At 43.0% G+C, this 20,703-nt stretch overlaps 1 protein-coding gene across 1 annotated transcript in view; it reads right to left on the reverse strand.

Moving 5' to 3' along the window:
• The window catches only part of DIS3L2 (DIS3 like 3'-5' exoribonuclease 2), a 348,824-nt gene that overhangs the window by 186,958 nt on the left and 141,163 nt on the right, over positions 1 to 20,703 (reverse strand). The window contains exon 7 of the mRNA XM_039234582.1: positions 2,851 to 2,951. Within this exon, the coding sequence (XP_039090513.1) occupies positions 2,851 to 2,951 (101 nt within the window). The remainder of the gene's footprint in view (positions 1 to 2,850; positions 2,952 to 20,703) is intronic.

The raw sequence follows: 20,703 nt of genomic DNA on the forward strand, positions 1-20,703 counted from the left end.
TACAACTGTTGCTCTGATCTCAAAATCTCTAATTTTTTTTTTTTTTTTTTTTTTACCTGTTCCCAGTCAGCACAATCTCTAAGCCCCATTCTCTTGGTGATCCTCTCCTTCAAGGACTCCAATTATTTGAATGCTGAATCTACTGTACTGCCCCACAACTTCCAGAAGCTCTGTTAATTTTTTTTTCCAGCCTATTTTCTGTTTGTTCATATTGGGTAAATTCTACTGATCTGTTCTCAAGTTAACTAATTTTATGCTACTTTCCTATTGAGTCCATCCTGCAAGTATTTTATTTCTGTTAGTGTATCTTTTAGTTTTGTAATTTCCATTTGGTTCTTTTTTATAACTTCTATTTCTTTGCTGAGATTCTCTATTTTCTCATTTGCTTCAAGAGAATTTCTAATTGTTTGTTGAAGCATATTTAAAATCACTGTCAGAGAACAGTAACATCTCCTCACTCATGTGATAATGTCCTAGTTCTTGGTGTAATGAATGATTTTCTGTTGTATCCGGGACCTTTCAGATTTTATAAGAGGAGATTCAGGGTCTTACTTAAATCTTTTAGAAGGCAGGCCACTGTGTCTCGGTGTCACAAGCATAGGGGGCCTGGACTACATTTGTGGGCTGTAGTTCCAATGACAGTTTGATTTTCAGAGACTCTGCAGTACTACTTTGATATGTTTGGTTGACATGGAGCCTCTGGGGCTCCCGCCGGTCTCTGCTGGTACTGCCTGAGGGCATGGAAAGAACTTCCTCAGGGCTGGCCACCTGGTCTCTCTAATATGGATTAAGAACAAATCCTAATCCATGTCCATGTAGACAAAGAAACTTCCCATTTAAGGTTTTTATTGTGGTAGGACCCCCATTACCAGTGCCACCTGACTGCCCAGTGTCTCTGGGTAGGAAACGGGTGTCTCAGACCCCTGCGATAAATGAGGATAAGGTTTCCTGGACCACACCCTGATGCAGGAGGGTCTCCCCTAAAGGTGTTCTCTCACCATCTGCTACTTCGGGATGGGGGGCAGGGAGGAGGGAAATCTCAGGCACAAAGGGACAAAGAGGCTTCCGGGGCTGTGCCACTTCTTTGGCAGGATCCCCGCTACCAGAGCCACCCCGATGTCTGGTGTGTCTTGGGTCGGGGAGAGAAGTCTCAGCTGTGGCAGGAAAGGGGAGCCTTTCTCCTGCCCACTTAATGTCAGCAAGGCTCCCAGTCAATCCCTCTTGCAAGTAGCGCCAGGATTGCCTGGGGCTGCTGGAGGGACTCCTGCTAGATCTGAGTGAGGACCGAGTCTGCCTGGAGCCACCTTCTGTTGCCAGGTTGGATCCAGAAACACTGGGCCCGGTCTCCTGTTGGTGGAGAGGTTCTCTGCTGCCATGTTGTTCCTCTAGTCTTTGAGGCCCTACCTACCCTGCCTTCCTCTCTTCACCTTTCAGAATTCATCTATGGTTGCCTCTTGTTATTTTCCAGGGTTTATAGTTATCCTGGTGGGAAAGAGCAAGGAGAAACAAGTCTATGCCATCTTGTCTGAACTAGAAGTCCTTGCTTCTTGTTTTAATATCTGACAGCAGGAGAAGTGTAGGAGGCAGTTTGACATGACTCGTGATTCATACATCAGCTGCAGTGGAAATGACTTGACCACAGCAAGTAAGTTTTGCAGACAAGTGCTGTTTTGCCCTACGATTTTAGATTTAATTCACTAAGAAACTATCCCAAAAAACAAACCAACCCAGAAAGAGAGAGGGTACCATTGGGGGGCAGCAGCAAATTGCAGAACACAAGTTCCATCTACAGAGGGTTGCCCGTACTCAGCTCCAACTAAAGTCATGTAAGAACGTGGCCCAGTGTTGCCGGATGTTTTGTTTTGTCAAGAGAAGCCAGAAGTCTGATTTTTTTTAGTAAGCTACTTAGTGAGAATTTTTAAACGCTGCACAGGTCAAACAGAACACAAGTCTGTAAGCCAGATCCATCCCACAGGCTTTCCCTTCATTACCTAGTATGCTGCCTGGTATACAGTTTGTATTCAAAATGCTTATTAAAATAACTGGACAGGCAGTTGAGGGTTAACGTATATGTGATATAATTTAGAAATTTCCTCAAGTCACTATGCAAGAAGTACCATCCTAACCAATTTGCTAGATTGAGTGGCAATACCACCAGAGCAGGTTAAACATGCTGAAGGGTGTCTCTGGTAGAGAAAGCCTCATGCTTACTCCACTCGCTGAACCACATCTTCCCGAGCTATCTGCATAGCTGGGGCGGCTGTGTCTGATACCATATCTGAATATGCCACTAGCTATACAGTTGAAAAACAAAATTGAATTATGCAAAGCAACAAAGACAGGATACAAAGCAAATTTTGTATGCCTATAATAACTAAATTACATACTTGGGGAAAACTAAAAAAGACATTAAAAACTTGCTTTTGAATGAGATATGGACATGACAACAAAAAAAAAATAAAACAAAAAACTAAGAATCTAGAAGGAGTCCACATTCCTATTGCTTCACTAGAGCCTAAATTCTCACTCCATTTTACATAACCCAAAGTGGAAATCAAAGATGTCATATTATAAGTGTGGTTTAAGCAGAAAAAGATAATGCAAAACTTCAATAAACATTCCCACACACAAAGAGAAGACTTTGGACCTTCATCCAAACACAAACAAATCAACATATATGTATATACTTCAAGTTATAAAAAAATATTAGCGTTTTAGGACTCCTTGCTTCCATTGACTTCTCGGATTAACTGACCACCTAGAGTCCTAACTGAATCGCATGAGAGACCTTTGACAGGTAGCACAGGTGACAGTCATTTGCACAAGCGCAGAAAATCTGTCTGCAATGACCTTTGCTGATCTTTGCAGCGACTTCTCTGATAAAGCTCTTGTGTCCTGTGACATGGAGGCACTCTCATCTTTTGTGACTGGCGCATCAGCATCTTCTTTGCCTACATCAAGAAGAGGGGGAAAAAGAGAAGAGGAATCAGTCAGATGCATATCTATTAGGCGTACAGACTCAGGAGATTTTTAAATTCAGGTCACCATTTACTCTCAACTATTCATTTTACAGAAAAGGAACCCCAGGCCCATAGTGGTTAAGGGTCTTAGCTAAGGTCAATCACATCACCAACCTGCATGAATGCTCCTACTCAGCAGGCCACATTTGATCTATTTAATGTTATTCATATGCTAAGTGTCATACAAGTGGAGAACATCAAGCTATGTTAAGCCATAACAAACAAAATGGTGGAAAATAGATTATATTTATTAAATAAATAAATAAATAAGCCAACCCTAATTTTCCTGGCTTTTCTTAGTGACATTAAATAAAGAGTAAAGTATTTAAAGTCTTTTAATGTTTAACATCCTTTCTTTAGAACTTATAAAATGCACATTCACCCAAGAAACTGAAACCACATCTCCCCAATAAAGAGAGAGAGTTAGGCTCTGTACCAGAACTATTAAAACCACTTATGAACAAATGCAGCAAATTACACACTTCTGAACATTTAATATCTTGTATGTTCATGTGTTACTTTCAAGTTCCCTCACTAAATATTCTTATCCAACTATACTGGAGTTTCTGGATTCTAGGGGTCACAACCAATTCATGTGGGACCCACTCCAGACAGCTAAGAGGGACTTGCACTTATCATTTAGACATTATCAAGGCCAAAATAAATAAATAAATCCTTTTCAGGGCTGGCTGGTTCTCAGCAAAGGCTCAACTTAAGGCCAATTTTTACCATTCTGGGTGTACCCTGGAAACACTGACATGATCTGACCTACTGGGGCTTAAGAATGATCGACTGTTTGCTTTTCCATCTATGTTGAAATATACCTACCATAGTGCCCACTGAAAGTAGAATGCTCCTTGTTTTCTAAAAAAGAAAAAAACAAACGAAAACTTTCCCATTGTGGATCACCCTGTCCATCAGTAAAAGAGGACATTCATCTTTTATTTTAGACCATAGCTCAGAATTACAAGATCATTAGCTGCTTCCAGGACAATATCTTTTTATTCTTGGGGAGAAAAAAACCACATACAAGTTGTTGATCTGTTCCATAAGGTATCTTGCCAATGTGTTTTGCAGAACAAGGTCCTTCAGGAAAGGTTAGGAGGCTGGGGTTACCAGTGAGTCAGCACGCTCTGCCGAGGTATCTGCCACCTGAGTTTCCAGTCTCGAGAGTTGGCGATCAAGACAGGGTAGTGAGGGGATTGCTAAGGCAGCCCCAGTCCCGGGCATGCAGCCTTCTGTTACGGTCGCTGATGCTTCCAACTTAAAATGACTGTTGCTTTAGATTCTATCCCAACAACAAGCAAGTCTTCTGTTCCAAAGGTTAGGCCAGGTTGCATCCAGAGGAAGGAGGCAAGCCATGGAAGTGAGCCCAATCATGATTTTCAGATACCACACCTGAACATGTCCTTTTCAGGTTCTGTGTTCATAAGGATATCCTGACAGAAATAAAGCTTTGTTCAAAGATGCATGCTAATAAATTAAACTGAAGTTTATAGCCCTGCAGGAGAGCATCACAGATACATTCAACAAATGTGAAGAGACACAATGCCAGGTTTGAAGGTGAATCACCTTAATAGGTTTCCAACAACTACATCTTGCGACGCTAAATAGCAAAGTTGTCAGTTTAATGAGGGAATCAACCACATTGTTTAATCACAAGATTCTTCGTTTATTCATTTGTTCCATGTGTATTTATTGAGCAATGGGCAGTATGGATTCAGTACTGAATAAAAGAAATATGGTTCCAGCCCTTACAGAACATTTACTTTACTGTGTGAGTGATGTTCAATAAATAACCACTCAATAAATATAAAGTTATAAGTTGTGATGAAGGCTAAGAAGGAAAGAATAGTTCCAAAGAGGAAGAATCCTCTCAATACGCAATTTAGATAAAGGGGTCAGGGAAAGGCCCTGTGTGGCAGTGACATTTAAGCGGAGACCTGAGGATGGTGTGTACAGGAGTGAAGAAAGGGACAGAATATCCAGGTGGGAAATGGCACTTGGGAGTAGGCAGAGATGGGAAGTTCTGGCACAAACAGGGAACAGAAAGAAAACCACAGAGCCAGAGCAGAGTAAGCAGGAGGAAGGGCATGGCAAGGGACGGGAATGAGAGGTAGCAAGAGTCAAGTCAGCTGGGGTCTTGTAGGATTTAAGCATCCTGAATTGAATCCTAAATACCATGGGACACTGGCTAAGGATTTTGTACAAGATGACACTGCCCAAAGCGCCGTTCCAGCAAGCCAAGAGTGGAGTTAGGAAGGCCAGTGAAGAGCTACCACAGAAGTCCAGACATGCGAGCATGGTACGAAGTAGGCACTGCAGACGGAATTAAAAAGAACAACATAAGACATATTTTGGAGTTGAACAAATAGATTTTGGTGGTCATCAGATATCATTAGCTATGAGAAGTGAAGGATTATTTCCAGCTTTGTGACATCTGCAGCTGCACTGATAGAGACGCCATTACTGGTCCAGGAAAGACTAGAGGAGGGGGCAAACATCACGAGTTCTACTTCAAAGGTGTTTCTATTTGAGGCCACCAAGGAAACCTTCAAATGATGATGTTGAGTAAGCTTTTCAATATAAACGTCTGGAACTCAAAAAGAGACGTCTGCGCTGTGGCTTCAAACACGGTTTAAACGCTGAGACCGTCCACATTTATACTTTCCAGGCCAAGCTGGGGAGAAGAGATTGAACCCAAGTCTATTCAACTACTAAGTTCATAAAGCTCTTCCACTGCCACATGGCTCCAGTGATAAGGACTGTGTTGTCACTGGAGATAAGAAAGATTCACTGAGGAGTAACCTGGGCTTGAAGGATGTATAGATGTTCTGAGAGAGGAGAATGTTAAAGGGCATTGCAGGTTAAAAGTCCAGAGCTGTGAAAGAGCCTGGCAGGTAAAGGACTAGTAAGAGATTTATTGTAGTCATCGGCAGGTTGAAGACACCAGGGCTAGGTGAGAAGGCTCTGGAGTGGGGAGAGGAACAGGGCTGGCAGAAAGGTCTTATGGCAGACATTTTAGTTACTGCCCATGATCTAGTCTCTTCTTCTCTGGCAACCAGGACTCCAATTTTTAGCCGGGTAAACTAGTTAAAAGACTACATTTTTCAGGCTTCTTGCAACTAAATATGGTGTACATGTCTAAGTTTTGACGAATAAAATGGAGGTTAAAGTGCTGCGAGTAAGTGACTTCCAGGAAGTATCCTTAAAGGATGGAGGCCCAGTCTTCCTTCTTGCTGGCTGGAATGTGGATGTGACAGCTGAACCCCAAGCGCTCACCTTGGTCCCAGAGGCCATAGGTGCTTTCTACTCTGTAGAGCAGCACAACAGAATGAGCTGAAGACTGTGTAATGAGCTCCAGAGCCCCAGCCTGCCTACTTCTGGTCTTCTTTTATATGAAATAGAAATAAATTTCTTGTTTAAGCCACTGATGTTTTAGGATTTAATGCCATTCTCAACAGAAATACTGTCTAACATACTGTCCAGGTCATGAAACTGACAAGCCTGGACACTAGCCTGTAAAGCATTATAAAGGTATGGGACACATACATTTCAGGGCTACGAATTTGGAAGCACCATTGAATGTAAAGACAATAGCAGCAAAGATCTTAGGAAGCTGGGGCTGCAGTCTAGGTGAGACACAATCAGAATGTGAATTAGACAGTGGCAGTGAGAGTAAACAGAGGCGAGATTGGAGCGAAGTGTCCGAGAAGGATGAGGCTAAGTGTGTCTCCATCACCATGGATGACTTAGTATATGAAAAGTGGACTTAAAAGAGATTTTGATTGAATATCAGGAAAAATGGTTTGACAGAGCAATCAAACTCCATGAAGAAGCTACTAGACTAGGACAGGCTGGTTGTCCTCACAAGGGTAAAGGTTTTGCATCTCCAACAGTCTTCAGTTTTGCCATACTGAAGGCCAAGGTGGCCCATACATTCTGTGGTCCCTTCTAGTTCAAAAACTTCTAGAAACTAGTGACTACTACCAAAATTCTTCATCTAAAAGAATTTTCTAGGAAATAGATACACTACACTAATATAAGCAACTACTCATTATATCCCCCAAGAAATACTCTAAGAAGAAAAGTCCTAATCTCTTCCTACAGATTATCTGAAGCTTCTATAAACATTTAAGAAGTAAAATGCCATGGTTTGGTGGGGCTGACATTGCCACTTACATCTATCAAGTGCAGACCCTGATGGCCCTGATTTGGTCTTCTCATACATACACAACAAACTGACAAGTCTGATGATAGTTAATGTTTTACAAACACACCAAAAGGTTTAAGATGACTGAACTATAATGCCAAGTGGGGACAATGTGAAGAAGAAGGCAAGGAATTGGGCAAAAGGAGTTTCAATGTATCCAATTAAACGAGAGACAAACTGGCAGACCCAGCCTTTTGTCATCTCTTGATGAAGGGCCACAGAAATTTACTATTTTCAACAAGAACCCAGTGAAAACTGTGATATGCATGAAATATAAAAATATTTCCCTTCAGATCTCTCAAAATCAAACAACCAGGGAAACTTATTTCATGTGCCCGCCCTCCCCCCCCCCCCCCCCCCCCCCCCCCCGGCCAGGGAAACACAGAAACGGCAGCACAAGTCCTCCCAGGGGCGAGGAAGCACCCATGTTTTAGTCACTTGCCATGCTGCAAGTTTTCCAGGCCTAACGCTGATGGCCATCCTAGGACCTCAATCCAGTTCTGGCCAAGCCAAAGCTCAGGGGCACCAATGAGTTCCCTTCTTCACAAACTCCAGCCCAACCAAGTCTCTCACTCTGAAATAAAGCTAATGAACTGCGTGGCGGCAGTTTTCACGGGACATTCACACACATCACCTCATTTGCTTCACACCACAACTTCATACTACAGGTAGAATGGGTACTGTTATTTTAGTTTCATCAAGGACATGGGAGTGATGAGGAGGCAGAGTCTGTCGCCAGCTGGCAGGGATCCCGGTGCTGACTGTGGTGACCAGTTCTCCATACGAGTAGGAATCAGAGCATCATGGGAAGAGCCATGAAAAACTACATCAAGATATTTAAGGGGCCGGAACCAACTGAAATGCTGGAGTCAACTCACTGAAGGTATTGAACATCTGCGGAGTATCAGGCACTGCAAATGGCCCTGTCTCTCTTCTCTGAGAGCTCATATGCTAGAAATGCGACAAAGATTCAAACAGTGAAAGTACATGGTGCTGGTGACTACTGGTAAGCAGTGTGCCCAAAGGCAGTGAGAAGGGAGCCAGGCAGTTTGACAGTAAACCTATAAGCCAAAACTGGCAAGACTGAGTAGGAGCTAGTTAGATGGACTGGCATAGGGAGCATTCCAGAAAGGAAGAGGAACATGTGCAAAGGCACACAATCAAGAATGAATTAAGAAGGAGGAATTTCTATGTGTCTACACAAGTTGCAGGAATCAGACGACGGAAGGTCTTATGTGACATGCTGAAAAGTATGTATTTTATGTTATAGGAGTGGAAAGCTATTGAAATTTGTGACAATAATATTATTAGAGTTATATTTGATGAGGGGTCAATGGTCAGTCTGTTGCTCCTTTGAAGCAACTCTGTCATTTTCTCTAGCTGCTTTTGTGATTTTCTCTTTGCCCTTGGTTTTCGTTGGTAGTTCTTCTTGATGTACCTAAGGTTGAATTTTTAAAAAATTTTACTTGCAATCACTGGTCATCTTAAATCTGTGATTTGGTATCTCACCTGTTATGGAAAATTTCAGCCATTACTTTTAAATTTCATTTTGCTTATTTTTTTTCACTCATCTCTTTCTTGGGTTCTAATTTAATTTATTTAGACCTTTCTCCTCTGTGTTTTCTATTTGTCTCTCCATGTTAAACTCTGGATAATTTTTTCTTACTGTCTTCCACTTTGTTAATTTTCTCTTCAGCTTTATCCTGTCTTCTGTTAGGTTTGTCCATTGAGGCACTGTCCTTTAAACCATGTAATCAAAAACACTACACTTTTCCTCATCCGCTGAGTTAACTTCATTATAGTTATGTTTACATCTAGAATTTTTATTAGGTTTCTTTTCAAATGACTACATTTCATGGTTTCCTACTTTTTTGTAGATATGTTCAAGCTTATCTTTTATTTCTTTAAATACTGTAGTTTTTTACAGATGGTGATGACTCCACTATCTGTTGACATTTATGAAGGACTGTTTCTATTGTTGATGGTTGTTGATGGTTCTTGCCACTGGAGTATGGTTTCCTTAGGTGCCTGGTTATATTTATGTAATGATCACTGAATAATAGAAGGCCTAGGTTGAAGAAACCTTCCTTTGGAAAGAATTTCCACTTGATTTTGCCAGATACCTGCAACCATACCAGCCTTTAAGCCAAGTCAAGACTGGACATTCCTTGGTTGACCCAGGTAGCTTGAAGCCGGGCTTTAATTCCACCTGTGAGCTGGGGCATTTCAGGTCTACCTTCATCCACATGGTGTAGCCCTTTGATGTCCCAGCTTCTTGTGAGACCCCCAGCTGCTTTATTTGCTCTCCAGGACTGCTGGTCAAATCTGCAATTACTGCCTGGGTTCCCCATTCCAGTTTTAACCCGGCAATGCTTGTTAGCTCTTTAATGCTCTAAGTTTTGGGTTTTTTTTCACTTTATGCAAATATTTTTAGTTTTGTTCAGTGGGCAGAGGTGTGTCTTAATAACAGCCCATCATTACTATTAACAGGAACTCTCCATGATTTGTATTTTACAAGTATTTTTCAGGTGGCAGTGTGGCCATAGTTGGGGACACTGATGGGGTGAGAAGAGGGGAGGGGGCAGTGGTGATCTATGCAGGAAACACAACAGGGAGACAGTGAGGAAGCTCCTGCGACAGTGCCCCAATGTTACATAAGGCAGAAGCACAAGGGATGAGAGAAGAGGCAGGTACTCTCACATTTTTTTTTTCTCGCAACTCCACAAGGGAAGTATTACTATTTTGATATTGAGAGAACAGTAATCAGCAGTTGAAAGGTATGAAGTAACTTATCCCAGGGTTCATTCAAGGAGATGGTTAGTAGAGGGTGAGCCAGGACCCATTATGCCTCCAAGTCCAGCCACCACAGTTGAATGAGATCTGGAAAAAAAGATAGGTACGTGTGGGTGGGTTCCAATGAGGAGGGGAGGGTTGCCAAAATTTTTATAATTCAGTTATAGATAGACATTGATGCCAAGTGATAAACAGCTCTCCATATAATTTTACTGCTTCCACCCATACGGATGATAGAGTAGTTAAAAGCATGAGCTTTGAAGTCACAAGACCTAAATTCAAACTTAAGTCCTGTGACCTTGAATTATGTGGCTTTGAACAGGTGACTCCGTCTTTCTGAATTTCCTCCTTAGTAAATCAGGAATAGTTTACATGATTTATGTTTATAGGTAGTGCCCTGGCACAAAGTACAATAACAAAAACTGTTAAATGTTAGCTATTATTAATACGGTGTTGTTGATGATATTATTAGTATTCTTATTGGCTCTTGCTTGCAATGAGTTTGGAGTGAATACAACCCTGCTGTCCTGGGCACAACAGACTGAACATGACTGGTGGACAGGACGATGACAATATTACAAAATAGGTCACATTTCCTCTGTAAAATGTAACCAATCTATAGGGCTAATGGGAAAATTAAATGAAATTAATGCGTGTAAAAGTGCTATAGTGGCTAGAATACAGTACGCACACGCTAATTGCTATATAATATATATTTAAATTACACATACTTTTCCGTATGCTTGGCGCCTTCCATGTGCAGTAAGGGAAAATAAGAGCTGGTGCTATGCAGGTAGGCAGAGGCCAGGTCAACAGGAGGAAGTGTGGATTTATCCCAAAGGCAATGAAGAGCGATAGAAAAGAGTAGGCAGGGGACTAACATGACTTACACTTTAAGAGGCTCACGCTGGTTGCTGTGTAGGGAGCAGATTTAGAAGTGAGATTGGAGATGGAAAAGTCAGTTGTTAGCAGGTTACTACAATAAATCAGACTAGTGGCAGAGGGGATCGAGGGTTCCACATCAAGAGGTACTTAAAAGGCAAGACTGACATGATTACTTGGATGTTAGTGGGGAGCTGAGGGAGGGAGGTCATATGGGGTAGAGTTAAGAAATGGGAAAAAGTGGGGCGCCTGGGTGGCTCAGTCGGTTAAGCGTCTGACTTCGGCTCAGGTCATGATCTCACAGTTCAGAGTTAGAGCCCTGAGTTGGGCTCTGTGCTGACAGCTCAGAGCCTGGAGCCTGCTTCGGATTCTGTGACTCCCTCTCTCTCTCTGCCCCTCCCCTGCTCATGCTGTCTCTCTCTCAAAAATAAATAAAACATTTTTAAAAAAGAAATGGGAAAAGCTGCTTTAATGCCATAAACAGAAGTTCCCAGAGTAGAGGTCCCTGACCCGCAGCATCAGCATCACCCGGGAACACTGGGAAATGCAAGTTCTCAGGCCCCGCCCAGACCTACTGACTCAGGACCTGGGGGCAGGGGGGCGGGGCAGCAGTCTGTTGGAACAAGCTCCCCAGGGGGTTCTGATTCTGACTCACACTGAAGTGTACAAGCCTCCCTACAGACAAATGGGCCGTGAGCCACCATAGGAAGAGCATCCGCAGGCAACCAGGAGAGAGAAGTTCAGTTAGCACTTAGTGAGTCTTAGGTGATCTGATGCCTGAGAGTAGTCTGGGCTGGAGACAGAAATGAGAACGTCCCCTGTGCACAGAGGACAAATGGATAAGTGTGCTGGCATCCTCAGAAACGGTGTCAAATCAGAGGGGTCAAAGCAGGGAGAAACACCAATATTTGAGAAAGCAGAAGTAGAAAGCCTACAAGGACCCTGAGGTATGGTCAGGGAAGTGGGAGAAAAGTCAGGCTCCTGTGGGATGAGAAGCAAAACAAAAACAAAAAGCAGAATCAAGCATTTTAACAGGGAAAGGATGATCAGCAGAGTGGCCTTAGTAACAAAGTCACAGGCAACCCCAGTGAGACTAATTTGAAAGAAGGAAACACTGTGAAGTCAGGACGCTGTGTGTGGGGAACTGAATGAAAGGTAAACTGAGAAGATGAGGGTGTGGACTAGGCTCCGGAAGTCTGACCATGAAGGAGTGGAATAATACAGGGTGGTGGCTGCAGGGGTAGAGAGAAATTACAGCACGGTTGTTATTTTACTTTTTTAAGATAAGGGAGTCTTGGTCACAGTTAATTGCTGATGGGAAGGAACCACTACAGAAGGTGTGGTAGAAAAGGCCACAATTAGGAACAGGAGGGGGCCCTGGGCAGGAAGGGATGGGATCCAGAACCCAGGGAAAAAGATTAGCTTCAGGCAGCTTCAGTCAGCAAGACAGAGATGCCACCTTCTCTGTAAATGGATGGGACAAGCCATTTGTAAATGTGGCGGCCGAAAGCTGAGGGGGACCCTAGAGGGGGCAACTTTTGTTTTCTCTGAGACAGGTAAGCCAAACTCCTCTGCCGAAAAGGGCTAGAGGAAGTGGAGGATACCCATTATATTCCAAGCTGGGCTCCACAATTCCAGGGGAGGATCAAATGCAAATGGCATCCCCAAACAGTGGTGCTGAACATGCCAGGCACTGTGCTCTGTGCATTCAAAATAAAACTAGGAATTAGCTATTAAGCACCTACTGCACACATCTGACACTGTGCGAGGTGATTTACATACACCACCACATTTAGTATTCTCCCATAATCCAATGAGGTAGGCGGGTATTATGCCAATTGCAGACAGAAGAGAGATAAGGCTCACAAAGATCAAATAATGGGCTTGCCCATGGATACCAGCCGGGAAGAGGCAAGGGCAGGATTCCAACCTAAGTCTCATGAATGCTGGCACCTCACGCTCTTCCCACGATGCCACACAATCTTCAGGATCCTCGCAGGATTGATGGAAATGGAAGCAGAAAAGAAAACATGATTTTTGAGAGATCTGCCCAAGTGATCAGATACTGGGAGAAGTCAATCTACTCTGTTTGGGGCAATTTTTGAGTCTGGGATGGCAATGGGACATAATTATGACAATATCCTCTACCTAAGCTGGAGATATGGTTCTACATCCTGGGGTAGAGGCTGGGAACATCAGTTAGATGATAATGTCTGCGTACTCGCAGACAGATGGGCTGAGGCTGGGGAAGGAAGGACTTAACAAAGTAAGCGTAAAAGGATGAACAGATGAACGAAAAGAAAATTAACACTCAAGCATTAAGAGGGAAAATCCCTTCACCACCAATTTTTCTGTATTGTTCTCACCCATAAACTGGTGAGAGACTAAGAAAAGAGGTGCTTATCACAGCAGGACTTGGTCACCCTTCTCATCAGGCTGACCACACAGATGCCTTCAGGTTCCCGAGTTGGAGCCGAAACCTGAGTTCCTCACAGGGCCGTCTTCTCAGATGGGGCTCAGCACGGATTCCCATTCCCAGCTGTGAACTGTATTAATTACATCATCAGCACTCTCCCGCTTTTCCCCAAGTACTCTCTGCTCCAAATCTTTCTCTTGCCCAGGAGAAACTACTTTTGAATTTCTCTCTACTAAAGCTTTAATTGGCTTTTAGCCTCATGGCTCCCCAAAGACCCAAATGTAGGCACACAATGTAGCTGGCTTTAACTTACTAATTCTGCATCTTTCCCAGCAGACAGATGATTCCTCCAAGTTTAAGCTGACTTCCATCTGAGTTTTTCTTAAAGGGGACAACCTTTCCATCTGATTATGATGTGACCAGTTCAACACGAGAAACACAGTGTCTACTGGATCAGTAAAGTCAAACTGATCTTTATTTACTTGACCTCTAAGGTCTAACAAAACTTCAAAAAATGAAAAGGTGCTAAGCTACCTTGCAGGGTTAAGTGGAGACGGGCCTCAAACATGGGAAGCTAGACTAGAGGAGTCTTGCTGTGTGCTGAGTCTTCAGTCCACATATACCAAACATATATTCTCTCTCTCTTATGCTCCAAGCCTCTTAAAGCACCTGAGATATTTCATCCTACTGAATATCTCCAACGGGAATAATAAGATCCAGCCCACTGCCTGGGCAAAAGGGAAAGAATTAAAATGCTGCTGCTCTAAGAGCCAGTCTTCTTTATCAATTCACTTGCTGTGACCTAAAAAAAGCATGACCACAAAGTGATCATTAATAGGCAAAAGAAAACGGTTTGAAGAAGAAGTTGGGCTTTATAGACGGCATCATTAACTGAAATCTATCAGGCCGCCTAGGAAACAGAACAATGCACCACTGAAAAACAGCTAATGTTTGAAGCATCTCTGATGGAAAACTGTTTCTCCTTAATAAGGTAACAAGCTCTAACTCTAAATGCAAATCAGCCTAATGTGGATCACCCCAGTCAGGTTATAGAGACATGAATGAGTCATTGCTTTTGATGCCAAACTGGCGAATCTGAAGGTTTTATAATGGATCGCGTGTGGCTGCCGTGGACAAAAAGGACTCAGGTGTTAAGCAGGAGTGTGACCTTGGACCTTCATCAGTTTCAAAGAAGGAAAAAAAGAGGTCTTTTGCAGAGCTTTTGCTTAATACAAGACTCTGTTCTCAATAGCTGCAAGGGGATGAAAGATGAGCAAAAACAGTCACATAAGGGAAGAAAAGAAAATATTCAACCATAATAAGATAAGTGAAGGAATACAGACTGAAAAACAAAGCAGCTATGAAGAGGAGTCACAGAAGGGAACGTCACACATTTAGTTGGAAGAAATAAGTAACGGAGGAAATGTCTTGCAGTGAGTGTACTCTAAGAAGGGCCCCACTGATCCTCACACCTCCTGGACTGCACATCTTTGTACAATCCCCTCCCTGAGTGTGGGAAGGGCCTGTATCTTCCTTCTAACCAACAGAATATGGCAAAGATGCTGGAATGTCACTTCAGTGATTAGGTTACATAAGACTGTATCTTCCATTATTAGCACTCTCCCTCCCTTACTGGATCCAATGAAGCTAGCCGCCACATAAAGAGGCCCATGCAGCAAGGAGCTGAGGCAGCCTCTGGCCAGCAACCAGCAAGGAACTGAGATCTTCATCCCAAGAGCCCACAAGGAACTGAATATAGCCAACAACCACAGAAGCTTAGCCTTCAGTTGAGTGACACCTTGATTATGGCCTTGCGGGGAAACTCTGAAGCAGAGGACAGAACTAAGCCATATATCTAACGAGATACAGATTCCTGACTAAACAGGAACCTTGTATCCTATACTCACCACACCTTGGGCACCAAATGTATGGGTTTCTCACACCAAACAATTCCCTAATTCTCTGGGTGTCCTACAATTTAATTCAATTCAGACACTAGGGTTAGTACAGACCTCACAGGTTAAGGGCTCAATCCCACAAGCCTGCCCCCAACTTCAGACACCAAATGTATGTAGTGGGTCTCTAGGTTACCCACACTTCTGAGTTGGCTACATATTGGGGGGGGGATTCCCACGACCCACTCCTCAGGTTCAATAATTTGCTATAATGGCTTACAGAACTAAGGGTAACACTTAATGTACATTTACTGGCTTAGTACAAAAAATATAATAAGGGATACAGATGAACAGCCAGATGAAGAGGTACACAGAGTGAGGTCGGAAAGGATCCAGAGCGTAGGAATTTTTGTTCCTGTGGAGTAGGGTACACCACCTTCTCAGCATGGAGATGCATTCACTAACCCAAACCCTGTAAGTTCAGAAGGTTTTTTAATGAGGGCCTCATCACATAGGCACGATCAATTATTACTCAGTTGCCAGCCCTTCTCCGCTCCCTAGAGGATGGCGGGTAGGGCTGAAAATTTCAACTTTCTAATCATGGCTTGGTCTTCTGGGTAACCAGCCCCCATCCTGAAGCTATCCAAGGGTCCACCAAGAGCCACTTTGTGGAACAATAGATACTCCTCTCCCTCAGGAAATTCCAAGGGATTCAGGAGCTTTGTGTCAGGAACCAGGGTCAGAGACCAAATATTAGAACAAAAGATGTTCTTAGCACCCCTATCCTCAGGAAATTCCCAGGGTTTTAGGAGCTCTGTGTCAGGAACTGGAGCCACAGGTCAAATATATAGATTTCTTATGATGTTACACTGACCCACAGAAAATGCAAGATAATAAATGTTACTTTAAGCCACTAAGTTTGTGGCAATTTATTGTACAGCAATAGATGATTAATACACATGTAAAATGACAGTTGATATTTGAAGATTGGAGGGATGATTTTCATAGGAGATGGAGAATTAGGAGGCATTCATGGCAAAAAAAAAAAAAAAAAAAGAGTGGACACAGATGCACAAAGGCAGAGGAGGGCAGAGAGTATTTTGGACCAATACAGGGCCCAGCTCGGCTGGACGTAAGGTCTGAGTGGTAGCTGCAGGAACATAAGCTGGAGAGGCAGGCAGGAGACCCCTGGCGGGCAAGAAGAGCCAGAGAGCCATTAGAGGTCATCACTGACATGTGATCTGGTAGCCTCTGCACGAAGACTGACTGGACATTTATTGTTTCAAGAGACAACAGGTTTCAAAAAAAAAAAATGGGTTTGGAAATGCCTATAAAGAAATGCTATGCTTTCTCCTTTTTAAGATACTTTCCTTTCCATGAACTCATTTGATCTATGCAAGAACATATGAAGTCAAGGCAAGTATTTACTATAAAGGTCTTAGTTAGTTAGTTAACATAAAAGGAAAATGAAGCACTGAGGCCAGAATGACTAACAAAACCTCTTGCTCAGTTTCTTTTTTTTTTTCCTACCAAGAGCGTTGCCACATTGTGTTGGACTCCCCCTTCACTGGTAAAGATGCCAACAGGCCTAACAGGTTTGGATCCTGACCCCAGTGGACCAGAGTGAGCCCAAGGAGTATTTGTACCTGGAATAGCAGGTGCAGTGAGACCCAGGTGGACTGCAGAGTCAAGAATGCTAACAGCCTAAACTGCAGAAGCTGGTATCAAAGGGGCTTTGAAATAGAAGGGTCAAAAAGAACGTCAGAGCCAAGGCCAAGCCTACCAACTTCCTCCTTTATTGCCCCTTCTGCTCAAGTAAATGAATCAGAGCTGAGGGGACTGGCCAAATGGGGTCAGCTAACTGGGAGCAGAGGTGAGAGACTTTATGGTGTAGCTGAGCTTTCCCTCCAGGGGCTAGTGCAAGGGTGTACAGGGCTAGGAGGCTGGCTCCACGTACAGGGATGGGGTGACTCATTCACTTTTGACTTTGCTTTTTTTTTTAAAGCAATATCTGAAAACCAGGGACAATCTTCTCCTATAAGATGTTAAAGAAGATCTGTCTTTAATGGTGGACATTCTATACCCAGAGTAGGACAACTGTCAGTTCTCTCTCCCCATCCAGAGCCACATGTCCCAGTTTTGTTTTCCAACAGGCTTAGTTGGAATCTTCAACAGCTTTTTGTAAATCTCAACAGATTAGAGCCACCACTACTCTATTAGGCAAAGATTTCCCCTGACATGTTGCTGCATGACTTTAAAAAACCTAGTTGATAGTTCTCAATGGAGAGAGGGTATTATTTAGAATGATCCAAAGGGGAAATCAATCCCAGTAAGATGGACCTGTAGGCATGTAATTCTGTGTAGTGGCAACGAAAGGGTCTCTACCAAAACAAAAAGGATCAGAAACCTTAAGGAAGCAGGTCAAATGCTAAGTTACAAAAAGACTTCATTACACAACTGAATAAACTTGGCATATGCTGGCCAAAGGGATGAACTGGGAAGATCTACTTGAGTGGGCCTTCCCTTCTCAGAGTCTAAAGACCACAAAACTCAGACAATAGCATCCAGTGTTCCAGGAATAGGGAAGTAGAGATGAAGACATCATCAGTCCCCGTCTATAACTGATTCTGTTCCCCAGTTCAATAAATATCAAGTTGAATTTTTCTCTTTCAATTCATTGAAATGCAAAAGAAAGAGGCCCTCCATGAATAAAGGCTGATCTTAAATAATTGTGAGAATTAGTCTTTTTAAATACAAATCATCTTAATCATTTGAAACTCACTAAGGAAAGAGAGGCACCCTTCATTTAAAAAATACTCATCACTTCCCTCTTACTTCCATATGCTTTTCTTTTCTTTTCTTTTTTAATGTTTATTTTTGAGAGAGAGAAAGAGACAGAGCATGAGCAGAGGAGGGGTGGAGAGAGGGAGAGAGAACTCAAGGCAGGCTCCAGGCTCTGTGCTGTCAGGACAGAGCCTGACACAGGACTCAAACTCATGAACTAAGAGATCAAGACGTGACCCGAAGTTAGACGCTTATCTGACTGAGCCACCCAGGCACCCCAGTTCCACATGCTTTTCTGTTAGGTCTTGTACAAGCTCTCAAGGGTTACTTCCCAACCCTTAACCCTGTCCCTGATTTTTTTGCATCTCCTAACTTGTGGCTGGACTTTATAGGCCAAGGACTACTTCCAGTAATTCCAACTGTGGGGCCAGCTACTTGATAATCTTGTCAATTTTCCATAGCTCCAACTGATGACACTGTTCAGACCTATAACTCTCACCATCCCTCCTCTGGATCTACACTTCCATTTCCAAATGCCTGCTGGATGTCATGACCTGAATGACCTTCATATAAATCAAATTCAACATGTGATCAGAAACTGGATTCACAGGCCCTCTCACCACTGGTCTTATTTTTCTCATGTAAGATTGTACGTATTCATGCAGTTACTAAACTAGATATCAGGTGAATCTCATTTCTTGAAAGCTCCTCTGCCTCAGGTCCCATATCTGATCTGTCATCTAACTTTGCCAATTCTAGTTCTGAAATACCTCAGTAACCTAGCCCTTCTTCTCCATTCCAGCTGCCACTGCTCAGTCAGGTCTTCAAGTATGATCTCAAGTGTTAACTGATCCCATGCCATGCCCCAATTTCTCCCCTCTTCCTAATAGTCTCCTTTCCTTAACAACCTTGGATGAGTCTCCAGTACCTCGGTCTCTTAGCATCCACAGATAGCTGGGAAAATTCCACCACAGTCTAGTTTTTCCTGCCTTCTCTCCAGACTGCCAACCAGGTACCCTGCACTATTCCCACAAGAGACATTACTCTACCTACCATCCACTTCTGTGACTCTGTTCATACTAAGAATATTTTTTGCTGTTCTTCACCTGGCAAAGTTTACTCATCCTTCAAGGTCCAGAGAATAAACTGCTTTTTTTCCCTCCATCCCTCCTCCTTCTACCTTCTACACTTTCTTCTCTGAATGGTCCTTCCCTCTCTCTGCAAATCTGTTCCTCTTCTCTATGTGCACGGTCTGTAGTTACTAGCAGCCTCTGTTCCCTAATGATTGTCTCCAATCTTCACTCCATGTCACATATTTGCCCCAGAGTCCTCAAGCTGTGGAGAAAAAAATCTAACTGGTTACTGGCCAGTCAATATGTTGAAGATCCTTGGGTCAGGAGTTCACTAGTTCACTGAGGACAGGGGCAGATCGTATTCACCACTTTAGGAAAGGCAATCCCCCATTTAAGGGGACCAGGAGTTCACTAGTTCACTGAGGACAGGGGCAGATCGTATTCACCACTTTAGGAAAGGCAATCCCCCATTTAAGGGGACTAAGGCAGGTAAGACCCAGAACACATATCTGTTACCTATAACTCCTCTTATAAACTAATTTCACCTCAAGGACAAGCATCTAGATTTTATCCTTTGATCATCTTTTTTCCGCAGCAGATAGCATAATGCCCAGCATATAATGCCCTCTGTATTTGCTTGGACACTCTTGGGTGAGATGGCAGAACATTCAACAGAAACCACTGATACAGATCAGTGGCTCCTGCACCTGCAAGTCCAGAGGAAGGTCAGGGTTCAGGGCCAGCTGATGAAGGGCTCACAAATGGTGGTGGGGCCCAGATTTTTTTCTAGTTCTCCATTCTTCTATTCACAATGCTGATTATCAAGTCATAGAATAGCTGCCAGGAGCAATTAGGGATAAATGTCCATCAGGAAACTACTTATATCCCAGAACTCAAGCAGAAGTCACCCCAATTAGACTGCTGAGGTCATGTGCCTTGGGAAGAGGAAATGGTATGAAGCTACAATGTCCAATACAGTAACCATGAACCACATGGAGCTACTTAAAATAAAATTAATTAAAATTCAATACAATTAAAAATTCAGTTTCTCAGTAACTAACATTTGACTAACATGTCAAATGGACAAGAACCACAGGCGGCCAGTGGCTGCAGTGCTAGACAGTGCAAATTGGAACATTTCCAATTCTGCAGAAAGTTCAATTGGCAGAAGGTAAGCAAGCACACCAAGCAACTGGTATAAGGCAAGTGAGACTCGGGTTGGCAGCTGGGGTCACCTTCACTCACTGTACAAGGAATCTGGGGAAGGAACAGATGAAAAGCTGGATACATGTGGGAAAGGGAAAAAGGGAAATGGACATTAGGTGGGCAATGAACAATGTCCAACATATTCTTATAGGAAGAAATTAAACTGGTCTGGTATGCTTTGCTCTTTAAATAATATGATCCGTAATTAGAAATTGTCTGTTGTTATTGTAAGTACAAGGTAGTTTTCTTTCATGAACTCACTAACTTCCTGTGGGACACTGGACAAGCCAAGTAACTTCTCTGAGCCTCAGTTTCCTCGTCTGTAAAACAAAAGGAATGAACTAGATCAGTTGTTTCTAACCTTTTAATCACAGCAGATTTTTTTATAGCACATTTTTTAAAATTGATTTTTGCCCAGGAT

This window comes from Hyaena hyaena, unplaced genomic scaffold (assembly GCF_003009895.1).
Source record: "Hyaena hyaena isolate Hyena2069 unplaced genomic scaffold, ASM300989v1 scaffold_86, whole genome shotgun sequence".
Lineage (NCBI taxonomy): Eukaryota > Metazoa > Chordata > Mammalia > Carnivora > Hyaenidae > Hyaena > Hyaena hyaena.